This window comes from Tachypleus tridentatus, chromosome 2 (assembly GCF_004210375.1).
Source record: "Tachypleus tridentatus isolate NWPU-2018 chromosome 2, ASM421037v1, whole genome shotgun sequence".
In the NCBI taxonomy this organism is placed as follows: Eukaryota; Metazoa; Arthropoda; class Merostomata; order Xiphosura; family Limulidae; genus Tachypleus; species Tachypleus tridentatus.
The window spans coordinates 82,905,155-82,921,967 of record NC_134826.1 but is presented as its reverse complement, the minus strand read 5'-3'; the positions used below and the strand labels follow the sequence as shown (position 1 = coordinate 82,921,967).

At 34.1% G+C, this 16,813-nt stretch overlaps 1 protein-coding gene across 2 annotated transcripts in view; it reads left to right on the top strand.

The window, feature by feature from the left end:
- LOC143236065 (transmembrane protein 272-like) overlaps positions 1-16,541 on the top strand; it is a 52,207-nt gene extending 35,666 nt beyond the window's left edge. Inside the window, exons 3-4 of one of the 2 annotated variants that reach the window (XM_076474327.1) lie at positions 13,948-14,007; positions 15,802-16,541. In XM_076474327.1, coding sequence (XP_076330442.1) covers positions 13,948-14,007; positions 15,802-16,244 — 503 coding nt within the window. In that variant the 3' untranslated portion in view covers positions 16,245-16,541. The remainder of the gene's footprint in view (positions 1-13,947; positions 14,008-15,801) is intronic. The other variant, XM_076474336.1, reaches the window with a different exon arrangement.
- Positions 16,542-16,813: the final 272 nt, after the last annotated feature.

Genomic DNA, 16,813 nt, shown 5'->3' with positions numbered 1-16,813 from the left:
GTTTTATTATGTTTTAACAAGACTAAAGAAAACTCAACAAAACCATATCTTAGTTAAAAAGTCCTCCCTTCCCGCGACTCAGTGGTAAGAGGCTTATAACAGTAAAAACTGGGCTTCGATACCCGTGGTTGTCTCCACACAGACAGATGTAGCTCTATGTTTAACAGCATTTTTTCTTAACTAAAACACTTACATTGTAAGGCTAGGTTGTAATTAAAACCAATAATTATCATTAATATTGTTAAAGAAAAAACTGATTTATAAGATAAATGTGGAGTACATAACATCTCTTACGTTTGTGGCTTGAATAAAATCGGACTTACAGGCAGTGATTTAACCCTGGTGGAAAAGTGGCGTACTCCTAGCATAATACCGAGTGAGAAATGAGCTAAGCATAAAATAATATTTATTGAAAATTTTAAACATAATAATAGTTGTTTGAGGTGAGTGTTTCGAGATATACCCCATAGAGAACAATGCAAATTATACGTGCCCTCTTGCTTGGATAAAATTGAAATATCATGTTTCTTCTGTTCTCCTGAAGATGGTGCTGTTGTTGTTGTTTTCCACAGAAATATTTAGAGTTTTTAACTGCATATTTTACTTTTAAATTATATGATAAAGCATGAATACTTATTGTCTTTATAAAACTCTCCTTCATACATTACACACATCGTAGTGGTTCTTATATTATATCCATAGAAAGTTATGTTAATGTGAAAAGATAAGAGTCGATTCTTATAATTTCTAATTTATATTCCTTCATTACTGATACAGGTGTGGATCTACTTATTTCTATTTCACCTTAATTATTATTTTAACCCACGTTGCTGACGTCGATCTAGCACTGATAACGATAGCTAAATTACTGATGTGGTCTGGGTTTTAAAACACGTTTTACTGAACTATTCGTGTTCTAAGTTATGACCTTACTGGATACGTAGCTCTTAATAACATAGGAGTCGCACACAAAAATTAAACGAAAATATTGCGATTAATTCCTGTACATACTACTGGGGCCCTCTATACATTAAAAACGGGTAGTCTGACCCTTTTATTTCAGTTGTTTGTTTTTTAATACTGTGTATTGTAATAAGTAAATATATATATATATAGGCTTAAATATTAAATTATTCTATATGATGTAATATTTGGACCCCAACGTTACTGAGCGATAAACAAAAATTTCTTTAGTTTCAGGATAATTTTTTATTGTTGTTAAAGAACAAACTACACAACGGGCTATTTATGTTCTGCCAACCACGGGTATCGAAACTTGAATTTTAGCATCATAAGCCTGCATACTTACTGCTGAGCCTCTTTGAGAGGGAAGCTTGTTTTCAGCTTAAGAATTTTTTATGAGTCAAACCACCTGGAGACTTTGTTGTGTATGTAATCATGATGAGTTCTCCAGTGTATCAGCTGTAAGTTTATTAACTTACCAGATCAAAATACAAAGTTTGAACCCCCGCTGTAGACAAAGCGTAAACTGTTCGTTGTGTAGCTATGTGCTAAAATAAAGAAACATAATAATGGTAAATATTCACATTGATAAATTTTATTATCATAACGGTTTTTAGCTTTTTTTAAATGTCACTGCATTTAAGAAAACTCTAGACAACATTAAACAACCGAAAGAAGTTGCCCGCTAAAGGAAACATATCATAGCAGACAAGAAGTTGCCCGCTGAAGAAAATATATCAGTAGCAAACAAGAAGTTGCCCGCTGAAGGAAACATATCAGTAGCAGATGTCAACGTTTAATGTTTAATTCATTTATTCTAAGCGCAAAATTGTACAATATCCTGTCTGTCCTGTACATCACAAGGATGTAACTCCAAATGTTAGCGTTATACACCCTCAAGATTACCGTTCAGCCACCAGGAGCGTTAATATTCGAGAATATAATGCCTCTTTTTTTATAAGCTTTATAATTCAGCACCTAAAAGTAATGTATAAATAAAGACATTTTGTGAGGAAAAAACAATGTTTTTTGGATGCTTTTAAGTCCATAAGTTTCTTCTAGGTTTTCCCCGAAAGGGAACCAAAGAGGCCATCTGTATGAGTCACCTCTTTTAACCAGTTTCACCACTGAACAGTAGTGTGTTGTTTGTCAGTCAATAAAATGACGTCACATGAGGTACGCTTAACGTTGCAATTTATACCTCTAAAACAGATATTCTTTTATTTTATGTATTATGTTGAGAGTTTTGCATTTCAAAAACCAAGTATTCCATAAAGGAGAACTGGATCAAGTCTGATTGTTGACATCTTGTAATGTGGATTGAATATCCATGTTTCCCGTTCTGTTATCACAAAATCATGCTCCGTCCATTGTGGACGTGGATGCGTTATTTGTAAGAGTGACGGTCAGATCGTCATATCTGAATAATGGAAGGTGGTAGACCATTTGCCAACCCTAGGGCCACTCTTTACAAAAGAATGGTAGGAATGACCATCGTATTATTGTACTTCCACAGCTGAAAGATTGAACAGGTTTAGTGAAGAAGTCAGTTCCCTAACCCACATAATATGAATCGAGTGCTCTAACCATCGGGTCACGTCAGGCTTATTTATAAGGGAAGTTTGTTTGTTTGTAATTAAGCACAAGCTACACACTAGGCTATCTGTGCTCTGTCACCACGAGTATCGAAACCCGGTTTCTAGCATTGTAAGTCTGCAGAAGTACCACTGTGGCACTGGCGAGGGGCTTATAAAGAAGGACAAGTCAATAAACCAAAATGATACATAGACATTTAACTGAACATAAAATGGGGGAACCAAATCATAAATACAACTTTACCAACATTAAACTAAATATAACACAGTTAAATTTCTGAATAAAATACAATGTAACTAAAACTAAAATTAAAACATAATGCAGACTAAAGGAACTAAAAGGTACAAAACTCGTATTCTAGTACTCATAGTAGCTTGTTTATTTTAGAGCAAAATCACATTGGGCTATCTACTGTGTCCACTGCAGGAAGTCATACTCTGGATTTTAGCATTGTATATGTGTAAACTTACCGCTGTCTCATCGATGGACATTATTACAGTAAAAAACGTAAATTAAAATAATTAAAGCATGGTTACAACTTTGAACACTGAATAAAACATTAAAAATCAAATTCAGAATACAGTTCAAGATAATTCAAGTGGAAGTTTGTGTCCAGAAGAGATTCAGTTACTTTTAGCTAAATTTACCTCCAGCCAAAAAGATTGTTGGCATAGTTGATTGCAGTCCTGATGTTGACTTTACTATGTATTCCACACTTGCATTTACAGGTAGAAATAACTCTAATCATCATGTGGAACTTAATCCTAGCCGCCATATGGATTTTTAACCCTAGCTGCCATTTGGAACTCAACTAACCACCATATAGATACAGATTCATAGTATCCCCTTAAGGGTATGATATGATAATAGCTATGTTAAAAACTCTTTAACAATATCAAACAAATTCTTACATCAAGAATAACTGAACATGAGAATCATCAAAGAAATGCGTTGTCCTATTGGAAGTAGCTGTCTTCATAAGGCTACACAAGAATCATCATCGGATGTATTTGATGAGAAATTAAACTGTCATGGCGACTGCCGAACCAGTTAGGTATTTACCCACTATCATGTCTCTTTAGTACTCTGAAATAATTTTGCTCTTCCCTATATCTGATAGATAAAATACAAATATGCTTCTAAAGTCACTTATAATTCTCATACATTACGTGATCAAACTACTTTGCATCAACAACCCAGGTCATCCTACTTTGCATTCACAGTTCAAGTCATCCCCTAGATTCAAAGGGTACATAATATCTCTATTAAAATTACCAGACTCAGTATTGTATGAGTGTTCATCCCAGTCGGTTTTCTTGGAGTTCACAAACGTACAAAAACAAGTCATCAGACTGGTAATGATATAGTGAAGTGCAAATTTTCATCACATCAAGCACTCAACACTATTTAAACTAGTCATTTGATTCATCTGCGCTATTTTCAGAGGACCCATGCTCCAAATCGTATTACCTGTTGTATTTAGCTAACAAATCAGTAATGAACTACAATAAACTGTTGTTCATTTCAAAATAAGTAATCAATGACAACCGTCTTACTTTTATCAAATATATCAGGTTTTGACTCAGAAATATTCTCTACAAAATAGGACCTGCAACTCTATCAGAACTTTCCTGTTGTAGCTGGTTTTAACTCTGGATAACACACGTAATAACTTTCTCTTACCTGCTAAATTGCTGATAATGTATCATTATGAACAACACTCCCTGGTGATTTTCATCCCTCACATTATGGTCCATCTAAATTATTTCCTACTTTAGAACTCTGGTGATAACTAGCTGCATCATAGATCAACTACCACATTTCATGAAGATGATACAGTAACTAGTCATACAAATGCAGCATAAAACACGGGTATCTGGCATTTCATCTCGCTTCATGTCTGTTAGCACTCAAGATATAGCTGTGTCATTCAGTTACCCTTCTAAACACACTGAATCAATTACACATTTCAGCATGCTCAGACATTGATTTACTCTGTTCGTTATACTACAAGATACATAAAAGTTACATGTTATCATAATTATCTTCCTCAAGTCCACAAAGATCTTTCACAATCCTTTTTCATTCTTCACAATGAATAACAGGATGAAAAAAAGTCGTTACACGTTTTATTATCACATCCTTCAACATCAGAAGCATTTCTGGTGCAAAAAGAAACTTTTATAATGGTTGCTTTATCAAGTATGTATGACTTATATTTGGGTAATGAAGTAATATTTATTGTTGCCCTAACCAGATATCCATCACATCTTACAAATATATATGCCGTTCCTTAAGCTCCTATCTCTATGTTGAGTTCAGATAGGTGTCAATCCTCAATCAGCAATCTCTGATAATAGAAAACAATGTGTATCATTCTGCCTCTTTACCATTTTGATAATCACTTCATCTAGAAGTTATAAATCAGTACCAAGATAACATTAGCATAACTCTTTGAGCAGATGCGTGTATTTCTTAGAGCAAAGCCACATCGAGCCCTCTGCTGAGTCCACCGATGGGAATAGAACCAGTAGTTTTAGCGTTGTAAATCTGTACATTTACCACTGTACCAGCGGGGACGAGGAGATGCAGTTTGACTTGTAGACAGAAAATCTTGTGTTGGACTTTCAGTACAGTGGATATTCAAAATTCATCTGTAACACACTACTTGTGCATTAAGATGTACAACAGCCACATTTTGGACATGGGCGTATATATTACACTGATCTATCTGTAGATTGCATATCTGCAGAATTAAATTTCATCTGTTTTGCAAGGAAAATCAGTTGAAAGCTTTATACGAATTCGCAGCTTTAACGTTTAGAAAACAGATCATCACTCTATGCTTTTTAAAGAAATGATCAAACCTTTACCTTTGTTGTAAAATTTTATTTCTGATTATTATGCCTGCCTGCATTCTTTTAAAACGCTCATACAAAGACTTTATTCTATAAAACTACAAATATTATTTTTGTTTCGATTCAAAAAACAAAACACTCCTTTTCACTAAGTTTACCATAACATGCATACAATAAAAATAACTTTTTGACCTTGACAAAACTACAAGCAAACCAACTTTTTTAAGATTATTAATCAGTAGGTTTCATTCAAAATACATAATAAGTTTTACTCATTTTACATTCACTTATATGTTTGTTTTTGCATTTATTTTTAATGATTTTCTTATTCCTAACCGAGCAGTTAATTAAATGTATATAGCCTAATAATATACAAAAAGACTTGACACAGTGGCTTATCGGGAAATGGAGGTTTTATATGGTCGAGTGCAAAATTTTTAACTAAGCCTACCTCTTTTAATACCACAAAGACATTTGTTTTATTTTCAAATTTATTTTATAATTCAAATGAAATATTAAACAATAAATCAAGCTTTAAAAAAGCCAGGACTAAAATTGAAACATCATTTCTTTAAAGAGAGTTTTATTCTGGCGACATATCACCAACCTATAATTTTGTCTCTTTATTCTGACCTCTACGCAAGTTGCCACTGAACTTAAAGCGTTATTACTTTTACAATTACAACAAGAGGAAAAGTAGCTTTGACGACGTTTGTTTGTTTTTTAATTTTACGCAGAGCTACACGAGTGGTATCTGCGGTAGTCGTCCCTAATTTATCAATGTAAGACTAGAGGGAAGACAGCTAGTCATCACCGCCAACTCTTGTGCTACTCTTTTATCAACACATAGTGGGATTAACAGTCACATTATAACGCCCCCACGGCTGAAAGGGCGAGCATGTTTGGTGCGACGGGGATTCGAACTTTCTAGATGGAATTAGAATATAACTTTACAAAGTCACTGTTTTCAAATGTAACAATAGATACAGAATAAAATGGATCGAGAGCGCTACTCTCAAATGACCTCTTCAAAAATAAATCCTTAGTCATAAAACTAGAATTTAAACATTGTGAATTATTCAATGGAAAACTGGAATAAATGAGGCTTACTTGTAACAGATTAAATGGAGCTGATACAGCTAAATAAAAACTAAAATTTAAACATGTAACAAAGAAGAAAGATCTGTTGTTTTTTACAGAAAACATCATGCCAAGTTATCTTATGAAAATGGTTGTTTGTTTGTTTGGTTTGTTTTTTTAATTTCGCGCAAAACTACACGAGGGTTATCTACGCTAGCCGTCCCTAATTTAGCAATATAAGACTAGAGGGAAAGCACCTAGTCATCATCCCCCACCAACAACTCTTGGGCCAGTCATGGCTGAAAGGGCGAGCATGTTTGGTGTGACGCGGATGCGAAAATGAAGTGGTTGGTGTCTATATTATCAGTTTACTCCTGGATCTTAGAGTACATAAGTTACTTCTAACAAAATAAAGCAAGATTGTGCTAATATCATACCTACATATCAAATCGATATCTCAGTACTGCATTCACAGTCTTGTATTGCTTACATTAATGACAGTTCCAATTATATACTCTCAGTAGGAGGGAGAGGCTGACACCCACAGTACTTGAAAGACATAATTGCTAGTAGCAGTTTTGCCTCCCGAAGTTTAATTTTGCTATCTAATATAAAATCCAGTAACAAAAATGTCTTTCTTATTATTTTAAATACAGTAAACGTTAAAAGACTTCAGATGTGATATTTGATCAAAAAATTATTTTTCAAAAATTAAACATTGGAAAAGGAACGTAGACTGACGTTAATCTCGAAATATTGATTCACAAATACTTTACTAAATTAACCTTTAACTGACAATGTATTACTCGTATCATTTCCGCTCAAAAGCAATTATAAAATGAAAGTAGGATCATAAATGCTTACGGTATGACATACTGATCATCTGAATGTGTATACAGTGATATGTCATTTCATCTCAGACGGAAAACGAGCACACACAAAAAAAAGTCAAAGTTACGCCTCAGGAATGAATCAAAATTGAGTTTTTCAGTCATTTTAAATGAAAAAAATGGATTTTAATTTTGACGTAGCTTCACTGATTGGCCATGATGAGCTTGAAGTTCATATACATCAGAATTACAAAAAACATGTGGCATTTCTGATTCGAAATAACACTGAATGTGAAACATATGACTTTATGGAAATGGAGATCAAACCTGCATTAGCTTAAAGTTCGTCACTTTTTGGAATTTGCATGTCGAAAAGATAATGACACTATTTAATTAGTTTGGTATGCAAACATTTTTTTGTAAAATATAAGATTTCAACTTTTGCAGCTGAAACTGAGAATGTGAAATTAGAGTCAGTCTTGAAACATTTCGAAAACTGTCACCACCACATAAAAAAGAAGAAAAATTTTAGAGTAGCATTAAGTTACAGCTATGCTGACGATATTGTTAAAAAAATGTAAAAGGGTGTAGCACGAAAAACGACTGTGCATTTAAAAATAGCATATTGCATGAAACTTTTTAAGATCCCTTTACTAATTACTCATGAGTACCGGGTTCACAAAATTAGAATAGTTTACTGGTTGGTGACACTTATCAGAATAATAAATATTGACGAATTTTCATTCGCTAGATAACAGATGTATACCATGATGCTATAATAGATATTGGAATGGCCTTACACTTGCATCTTTCATCGTATTTGCTGCAGTGGTATGAATAGAAGAGACACACGGAATGAAACTGTATGTTCGTATCTTGAATGAAGAATATCCTAAACTAGTAATTCGAAAACCGTTGTACTTACAAAGGGCCAAAGCTGAGACTGTGACGCAATTAGACAACGCATTTGAGGAACACTCGTCACTCCCAACTTTTCGTGATGGCGAGAAACCCAGGCTATTAAGAGGTTTTTAACCTGAAGATGTCTTAAGAATGTCGAAACGTTGTTCTGTATTTTATTTTAATTCTAGTTTTAATATCCATACCAGCTATCTTGAGAATACACCCCCAACGTTTCGTGAGAGCTGTGAGGAACTACTGAGATATTAAGCCAGAATCTCCGAGTGTTTGTTCTTTTTGAAATGGAAACGACGTCTGATTTAAAGCTAACTTACAAGCATGAAATAATAGAATGTTCAAGGTGTTCTAAGTGTAGCAAGTGTAGATGCAATCTCGATGGCACACCAGGTACTCAAACAGTTAGCCATATAGGAGGTCAGAGAAGCTTTGGTAGAAGAGATGTTCTCAAATGCTCTAAAGAAGTGCATCTGCTTATAGGAATAATAAATTTATCGATGTAACCAATGACTTGCCATAAAATATGGATAAGAGCAGTAGAAGGAGAGAGATTCATGACCATGTAAGAAGCAGTGAATACGATGACTTTTTCTGAGTGAAGTGCAAAAATATTACAAGGATAAGAAAAGAAAGCAATACAAAATTAATGGAGAAATTTCATGATCATATTGTGCAGGTGGTCCATTTTGGTAAGATGGAAAATAACTACTGAGGTCAGAGAAAGTAGCATGGCAAAATGGCGTATGAATGACGTCCTACATTGCCATGTACTTCACTCTTCGCTTCTGGATTTGATAGGATTATTCAACACTTACCAGAATAGACACATTTTCTGCCATTGACTAAGAGACAGCGTTTTAAATTGTTTCCTCGTTCCATTAAATTATCAATCTCACATCCATTACATGTCGTCATTTTAATGTTGAATATGGGTTCTATTTTATTTTTACCAGAATAGCCCCACTCCTTACACTGATGTTGTAACGATTTCTATTTTGGATTAGTCATTAAAATGAATAATGCAAAGTTTAGTGTATTTAATGAACGTATTTTATTTCTTTAACCACAAGCTCTACAAGTTAACTTTACTAACTACAACTGAACAATAAACGTAAGTTCACAGCAGATGTTAACAAAGCAGTTTCAAAAATCTGGAATAACTGGCTATCTGGATCACAGTAACAGATAAATTGACTAGCAGAGTAGCTAAGTCTATAATCAGTATCATGCACTCTAGCCTAACTCGTGTTTTAATAAACTCAAATCGTTTTGCATAAACTTTTTAAAAGATTCTCATAATTAAAATTCCATTCCCCTGTGAGTCGGCACTAAATTTACAGATTTATAGTGCTAACATCTAGTAGATGATTCCTCGAAGTGACAAAACAAATAGCTTATTGTGTAGTTTCACTTTTAAAAACTTAGATAACTAGCTTTATGCATGTCTATCAAACTACTTCACATATCCCTCTGGATAAATATCAGTATAAATGTTTGTTCCAAAAAACATAACCTACAACGTATTTTATTTAATAGGGTTTCCTGAAACATTGCCAAATAATTCTCTGAATACGTAGAAATGTTGTCCATATTATTTATGTCTTAAAAATATTCACCAGATAAGATGATTATTTGTCGTTTTTTTATTAAGCCACAGCAACAAAACTTAGTTGTTTTATGGACTTAAAACTCGTATGCTTGTTAGAGAAACAAATTATCACGACAGTTTGGTTTTGTTTGTTTAGAATTTCGCGCAAAGCTACACGAGGGCTATTTGCACAAGTCGTCCCTAAGTTAGCAGTGTAAAACTAGAGGGAAGTCATCACCACCCACCGCCAACTCTTGGGCTATTCTTTCACCAACGGATAGTGGGATTGACCGTCACATTATAACGCCCCCATGGCTTGGAGGGCGAGCATGTTTGGTGCGACGGCGATTCGAACCCGCGGCCCTCAGATTACGATTCGAGTGCCTTAACCACCTGGCCATTCTGGGCCATTGCAACAGCTAGCAAGCTTAAAGCTAAGAACTTATGTGTGTTTGTAAAGGGAATAAGCTGGTGATTCTTTGAGTTGATTCATTACTATCAGGCCTTCAGTCTCACAGTCAGGAAAGATCTGCCTCACGTAGCTGAAATTTGTAATAATATTCCATCATTCTTTGTTTCTTTTGTATTAAAGCACAAAGCTGCACAAAGGGCTATCTGTACTCTGCCCACCTCGAGTATCGAAACCTGGTTTGTAGAACAATAAGTCCACAGACATACTGCTGTACCACTGGGCGCCCATCATTCTTTAGTTGATATTAAATATATATCATTGATGTCATTGGTCTGTGGGTTACTGGCAAAGAGTATTATAACCATTGTAAGCTAAATATGAACCAATCTTTTTTTTTCATTAGAAATAATTTTGTTAACAAATAACCTTTGGTATGTATTTGGTGTTTTCCTTCTTTAGTCTCTGGTATTTACTTGGTGTTTTCGACCTGTAATCTCTTGTATTTATTTGGTGTTTTCAACCTCTAATTTCTTGTATTTATTTTCAACCTGAACGACACATTATGCAACAAATGGACTATACAGCCTGTCAGAAACCTGTAAAGTTGAAGCAAAATCACTCTTAATTTAAAACTGCGAATAGAATTCGGGTCAACCAGTCTGTAAGAACCTGTCAGGTTTCACATGCGGGTGGACAGGATTATTTACAATAGATGTCTGTGACTTGTTGGCGATAAATCTCAACAATGAAAAACGGCACATAGTTCACTTGTTTTAAAATAATATAATAAAACAAGTCAAAAGTAAAATATTCGTTACACATTACACAGTGAATCACCGCAGTTGTATCCTAAGCTCTAAGTAATCGTCTCGTTTAGTCAAAGTCCACACAAGGGGGCTCAGTTGCTTTAAAACAGAATTGACAAGATGATTTATTTTTCTCTACTCCATTATTATAATGCAATCGGTGATAAGTTCACTTAGGTTATGCTGTTGATTACACCAGTTCTGTTCAAAGCTTTAATTTATTGTCTCTTTTTTATCAGTTCACACAGGTTTGTTCAATTACTTTAGAACCCAGTTGACAAGACAAATTATTCTTTTCTATTCTGTTGTTACAATACAATCTGCGATAATTCCAGTTTTAAAAAAGAAACACTATACACTCTTTTGGCTAAATTCACAAAAAAACGTAATATACCCTTGTCTAACTAATAAACTAACTGACTATCATTATTCAGCTAGCCTGAACTACATTTTGTCCATGAACTGATAGAGGCCTAGAACGTCCTACACACTGCGCGATAATATAATGCAATAACACTCAATTGAAACAATGAGAAAAACTTAGAAATTACCAGTAACATAGTGCAATAAAACAACAAGCCCCAGTTCACAACAACTGAACTACATAATGTACAACTCATACACAGTTACCTAAATAAACAAACCTACGATAAAGTGTCACTTCTAAAAGTAATTTAATTTAACACTCGCGCTATATTGAAACGGAAACAGTTGTGCATATCTAACACAACTCCACATATTACTCATGAGGCCACTTCCTGCCCTGTAGACTAACTGATCATTGAACATACTTTTTTCCAGCAAACTCTTTAGATAGCTACTATGCACTTTAAATTTTTTATATATTTATATATGGACGTTGAGTACATTACGTTAAAACGAATTTGGAACTTCACCACGTCGTTATAGACCCTGCAGCGGCATCTAGTCATTCTCTGTCTAATAACCGTACATATTTTTGAAATCGCTGCAAAGAAGTTTCCAGGGCAAGATGCTCCATTGTAATGGCTGCCGTGTTAGAAGCCCACACAGACCTTACCTTGAGGTAACTTCACTAATACATCTTTATATGGAACAGTATGAATATCGTTTCATTATCCACGGCAACTTAACTGATATGTGGTGAAAGAAACTTGAGTGCACGTGACTTCTGTCGTTCTTCTTTATTTATGTTATCTACTGTTGCCTAGGATACGTGAACAGTATTGATATCTGTGTTCTTTGGATTCTCACCAATCTGAAGATGCTGAGTTTTGTTCACCAGTAGGGGTGTGCAATCTCTTCCGGTTTCTCTCTTGGATGATTTCACGTTTCTTCATTTTTTTTTTTTTTTTGTTTTGTTTTCTAATGTTATTAAGTGCAAGGGGCACCCCCTTCTGAAACTTCTAAATCCCCGAGTTGGGATGAATGCTTGGTATATAAAAAACTTTTGTATGCCATTCACAAGAGCAATCAGTTTTTCAGTAAGGCCAACATATATATATATATATCAAAATGTAGTTTTGATACATTCCCTCTCACTACGAATTTATATCGTCGTGTTTGTCACAAGACTTGATTAGTTGCATATTAAAATCGTTTTAATGTGACGTACTGAACACAGCAAGGATCACAAAATTATCAACTTATTTCAATACGTAGAATACCTTAAAAACTTATGTCAATACGTAGAATACCTTAACTACTTATGTCAATACGTATAATACCTTAACTACTTATGGCAATACGTAGAATACTTTAACTACAAATAAACAAACGTAGAAAGTAAAGTACGTGATTTGATACATTGTATAAAATAGTCTTACATGTTCTAAAGACAGATTAATGGCACCTACATTCAGTATAAACATTTTCTTTTGTGTTGAGAGTAATTTTTTTTATAAATTTATCGCGTAATAAGAAGAATCACTTTTCTAAAAACAAAGTCGTTCTGGCTAAGAACACATATCCTTATTTTTCAGGAGAAGTTATCTAAACGGTCTTTCAAAACCCATAAAATAAACTGTACTCGATCAGACAGTTACAAACAAGTGAAATTTCCAAATCCCACTTTCAAATTACTGCCAACTAATGAATTTACTCTCGTTTGAGTTTTGTTTACTTTTGTTGTTTTTTAATTTCGCTCAAAGCTACACGAGGGCTATCTGCGCTATCCGTCCCTAATTTAGCAGTGTAAGACTAGAGGGAAAGCACCTAGTCATCACCACCCACCGCCAACTCTTGGGCTATTCTTTTACCAATTAATAGTGGGATTGACCGTCACATTATAACGCTCCCACGGCTGAAAGAGAGCCAATTTAGACATATATGACTTCCTGGCGAAGGGCCCGGCATGGACAGGTGAGTTAAGGCGTTCGACTCCTGATCTGAGGGTCGCGGGTTCGAATCCTCGTCGCACCAAACATGCTCCCTCTTTCAGCCGAGGAGGTGTTATAATGTTACGGTCAATTTCACTATCCGTTGATAAAGAGTAGCCCAAGAGTTGGCGGTGAGTGGTGATGACTAGCTGTCTTCCTTTTAGTCTTACACTGCTAAATTAGGAACGGCTAGCGCAGATAGCCCTTGTGTAGCTTTGCGCACAATCCAAAAACCAAAAACAAACAAACATCTTGGCGAACGTTTTACGGCCAGTTATTATTGTTCTTGTTTCGTATTAATAAACACTCAAAATGCTTTAAAAAGATATATCATAGTGGTAACGATATTTTTAATTGTGTTACAGTTACTGGTTTATCTCAATCACCACTAAAAATGTGGATACAGAGTGGTCCTGCGTTGTTTATAACACTTTTTTACTCACAACTACAAATATGTAAAATTTTAATGTTCGTATATCAGAATTACTGTATTTTAAAATATTGTCTTATATATATGTATATATTCATTTTTTATTTAGCTCCTTCAATAGTATTTCTGGGATGTTTCTCAATTCTTCCAGTACTAATGATGATAATAGGTAAGATTATTAGTGTAACATATTTTCGTCGATATGTTGGACATATACCACTATCTGATTTAAATATTTCTATGGAAAAACTTGTACAAGCCACTGAGAAGCGAAATTCAGATAGTTCAAAACTCAAAGGATTGAATTTTTTAAGTCCATCGAAAAAATTAAACATTGCGTTTCTATCTTCCATATCAGTTATTATAAAGTAAACTAAAGACTGCTTTGAAAACAAAACCCGAAAAATGTCTTTAAAATTATTGTAATTTATTGCTTTAACTTTTAAGGCCTTTATTTATGTCCTCAGACAAAAGTCTATTTAAAAGTTCATAGTTTTACTAGTCAGAAAAGAGACCTTACCACACTTTCGTTAAAATTAGTTAAGGTTTTTTATATAAATCTTATATCGTTAAAGATAATTTTTTCAAATATGAAAAAGAAGACAAGTGACTTTGGTGAAAACCTAATGAAGATCAGTAAAAATAAAAGTGTAAATGACTGACAAACATAATGAATTATCTTTGGAGATTAGTAACAAAAATAGGCAGTGAAGATAGTGAGCTATCTTTAGAGATAGGTGATGAAAATAGTGAGCTATCTTTAGAGATAGGTGATGAAGATAGTTAGGTATATTTAGAGATAGGTGATGAAGAGAGTGAACCGTCTTTCGAGATGAGCCTAAAAGATGGTTGGGTATCTTTGGAGATAGAGATAGTGAGCTATCTTTGAAAATGAGCGACAAAGATATTGGCCTATCTTTGGAAACCAGTGACAAAGATAGTGGGACATCTTTGGAGGCTGGTTAAAAAAAAATACTGGGTTAAGGAAGTTGTCTAAGTGATTAAAAGTGCTAGCACAGGAAACTATTACAATGACAAGACTGAACCTAAACGTTTATTGTTCTAGCAGAGAAGGAAATAACTAAAGGTTCAGAATTTTCTTTTTTTCTTTGCATCCCTGCGTGATTTTTAAAGTCAAACGGAACTTCGATAAAAAAAAAATAAAGGTTTCAAGCGTACAATACACGCTTTTGTGGATTTTTATAATTGTTTTTATTTAAAGGGAGGAATGAATACTTGAAAACGTTATCTAATTACTTAACAAGAAGCGATAAGATATACAATAAAACAGTTCTGATGTTTTGGTGGTTTACACAACGACAAAAAATTAAAATAATAGAAACTTCGGGACGATGTATCTAAAACTATAGAACATACGCCTAGTCACCGTTTTATTTCTCAAACGTCTTGTATCCTTGTCATCAATAAGTTTTTTCTGTCATATTTTCTTTCACGATAATAAAATATTGTATGAGCTCTCACCTTCAAATCATTGATATACATATATATATATGTAGAATTAATACAAATTCTATAATTCGATTGCTTTTGAAAAGTTCCCAATTTGTTCCTCTAGAAGAAAGGTCAACATTTCGAAAGTTATCGGGTTATGGGGTTTTTAATTATTTCTATCAAGACGTTTTGAACGTACATGTGTGTCTAGCATCATGAATATATATATTTACATACAAGACTGTAATTTTGGTTCTCTGGACAAACATACCCGTTAATAACTATTACTTGTAACTTTTAAAATCACATAGTGATACGTGTATTTTTTGGACATGCAAGTTATCGAAACACTTTCGAGAGTAAAGATCTTACAAGTGGCACTATTTTTACATCTGATAATACAATACAATAAAGCTGATAGAGAATCAGTGTATGAGAAGCTGGATAAAACCACTGTAGAAATAACTTTGGATACTTTAACAAGTATTATAATAATAGTATTTTCTTCTAGGAATTCAATATCTTCATGACTGCCCGAAGCAGCCCAATATTCCTGTGTATCTTCTGGTAGGCGGCGCTTTTGGCTTGATCAAAATCATCTCAGTAGGTTGGCGACAGACACGAGAACGAAAATATGAACAGACGACAGAAGCAGTGACACGTGCGGACGTGGACGAAGTTTTGATCACAACGTCATCTAAACTCACAGATTTGGCTCTCAGCGTTTTTCTGTTAGTTTGGTTTGTATTTGGAAACTACTGGGTACTGGAGATTTACAAGCCTCGTTTCGAACCCCTGCTTCACGACCCTAACAACTGGTGTGCGAAGCCTGTTTATTTATTTTCCCTTATTCATTTGTCTATATGCTATGGAGTAATGATTGTCGCTATCGTCTTTCTTGGTGCCCTTATTCTCAGTATTCGCACCTGTGGTGTATGTCAACAGAAAATGTGACATGGTTTTGTTGTTGTTGTTTTTTTTAAGCAAGATATTCACGTTAACTTTCAATCTCTATATTTATGTTCCATCAAGTGTGTGGTTAAAGTTCTTAATTAAGTCCATGGAAAAGAAACAGTAATTAGGCCAAATCCATAATTACTTATGTGAATACAAGAGTGAATAATTTTCGAGTTTTTGTTTTATCATTTATTTGCTGCTCTAAACCCATCCCCTCTCTGTATTGTTACTGCCATTTTAACTGTGTATGAAAAACAACCAATAAAATGGTCGCATTTAGTTTTCATCACCTAACAACGGATTACTTTCATTTTGTAGAACATTTTTGTTATTAGAATTCAGATTTTCGTTGGTCATCTTCCATCAGGAAAAAATATCTTTATTGAACCACAACGTCTACTATTCCAATTAAAATAGTAAGCTTAAAAAACAGACTATGATCATTATAATGTCGAGGTTTTTGAGAAAAAAAATTAACTACGTTAGTAACCTAAATTTAAACACCAATAAATTAAACCTTTTAGATGTAAATATTTGTAAAATTTTTACACTTTAAAGATACACTG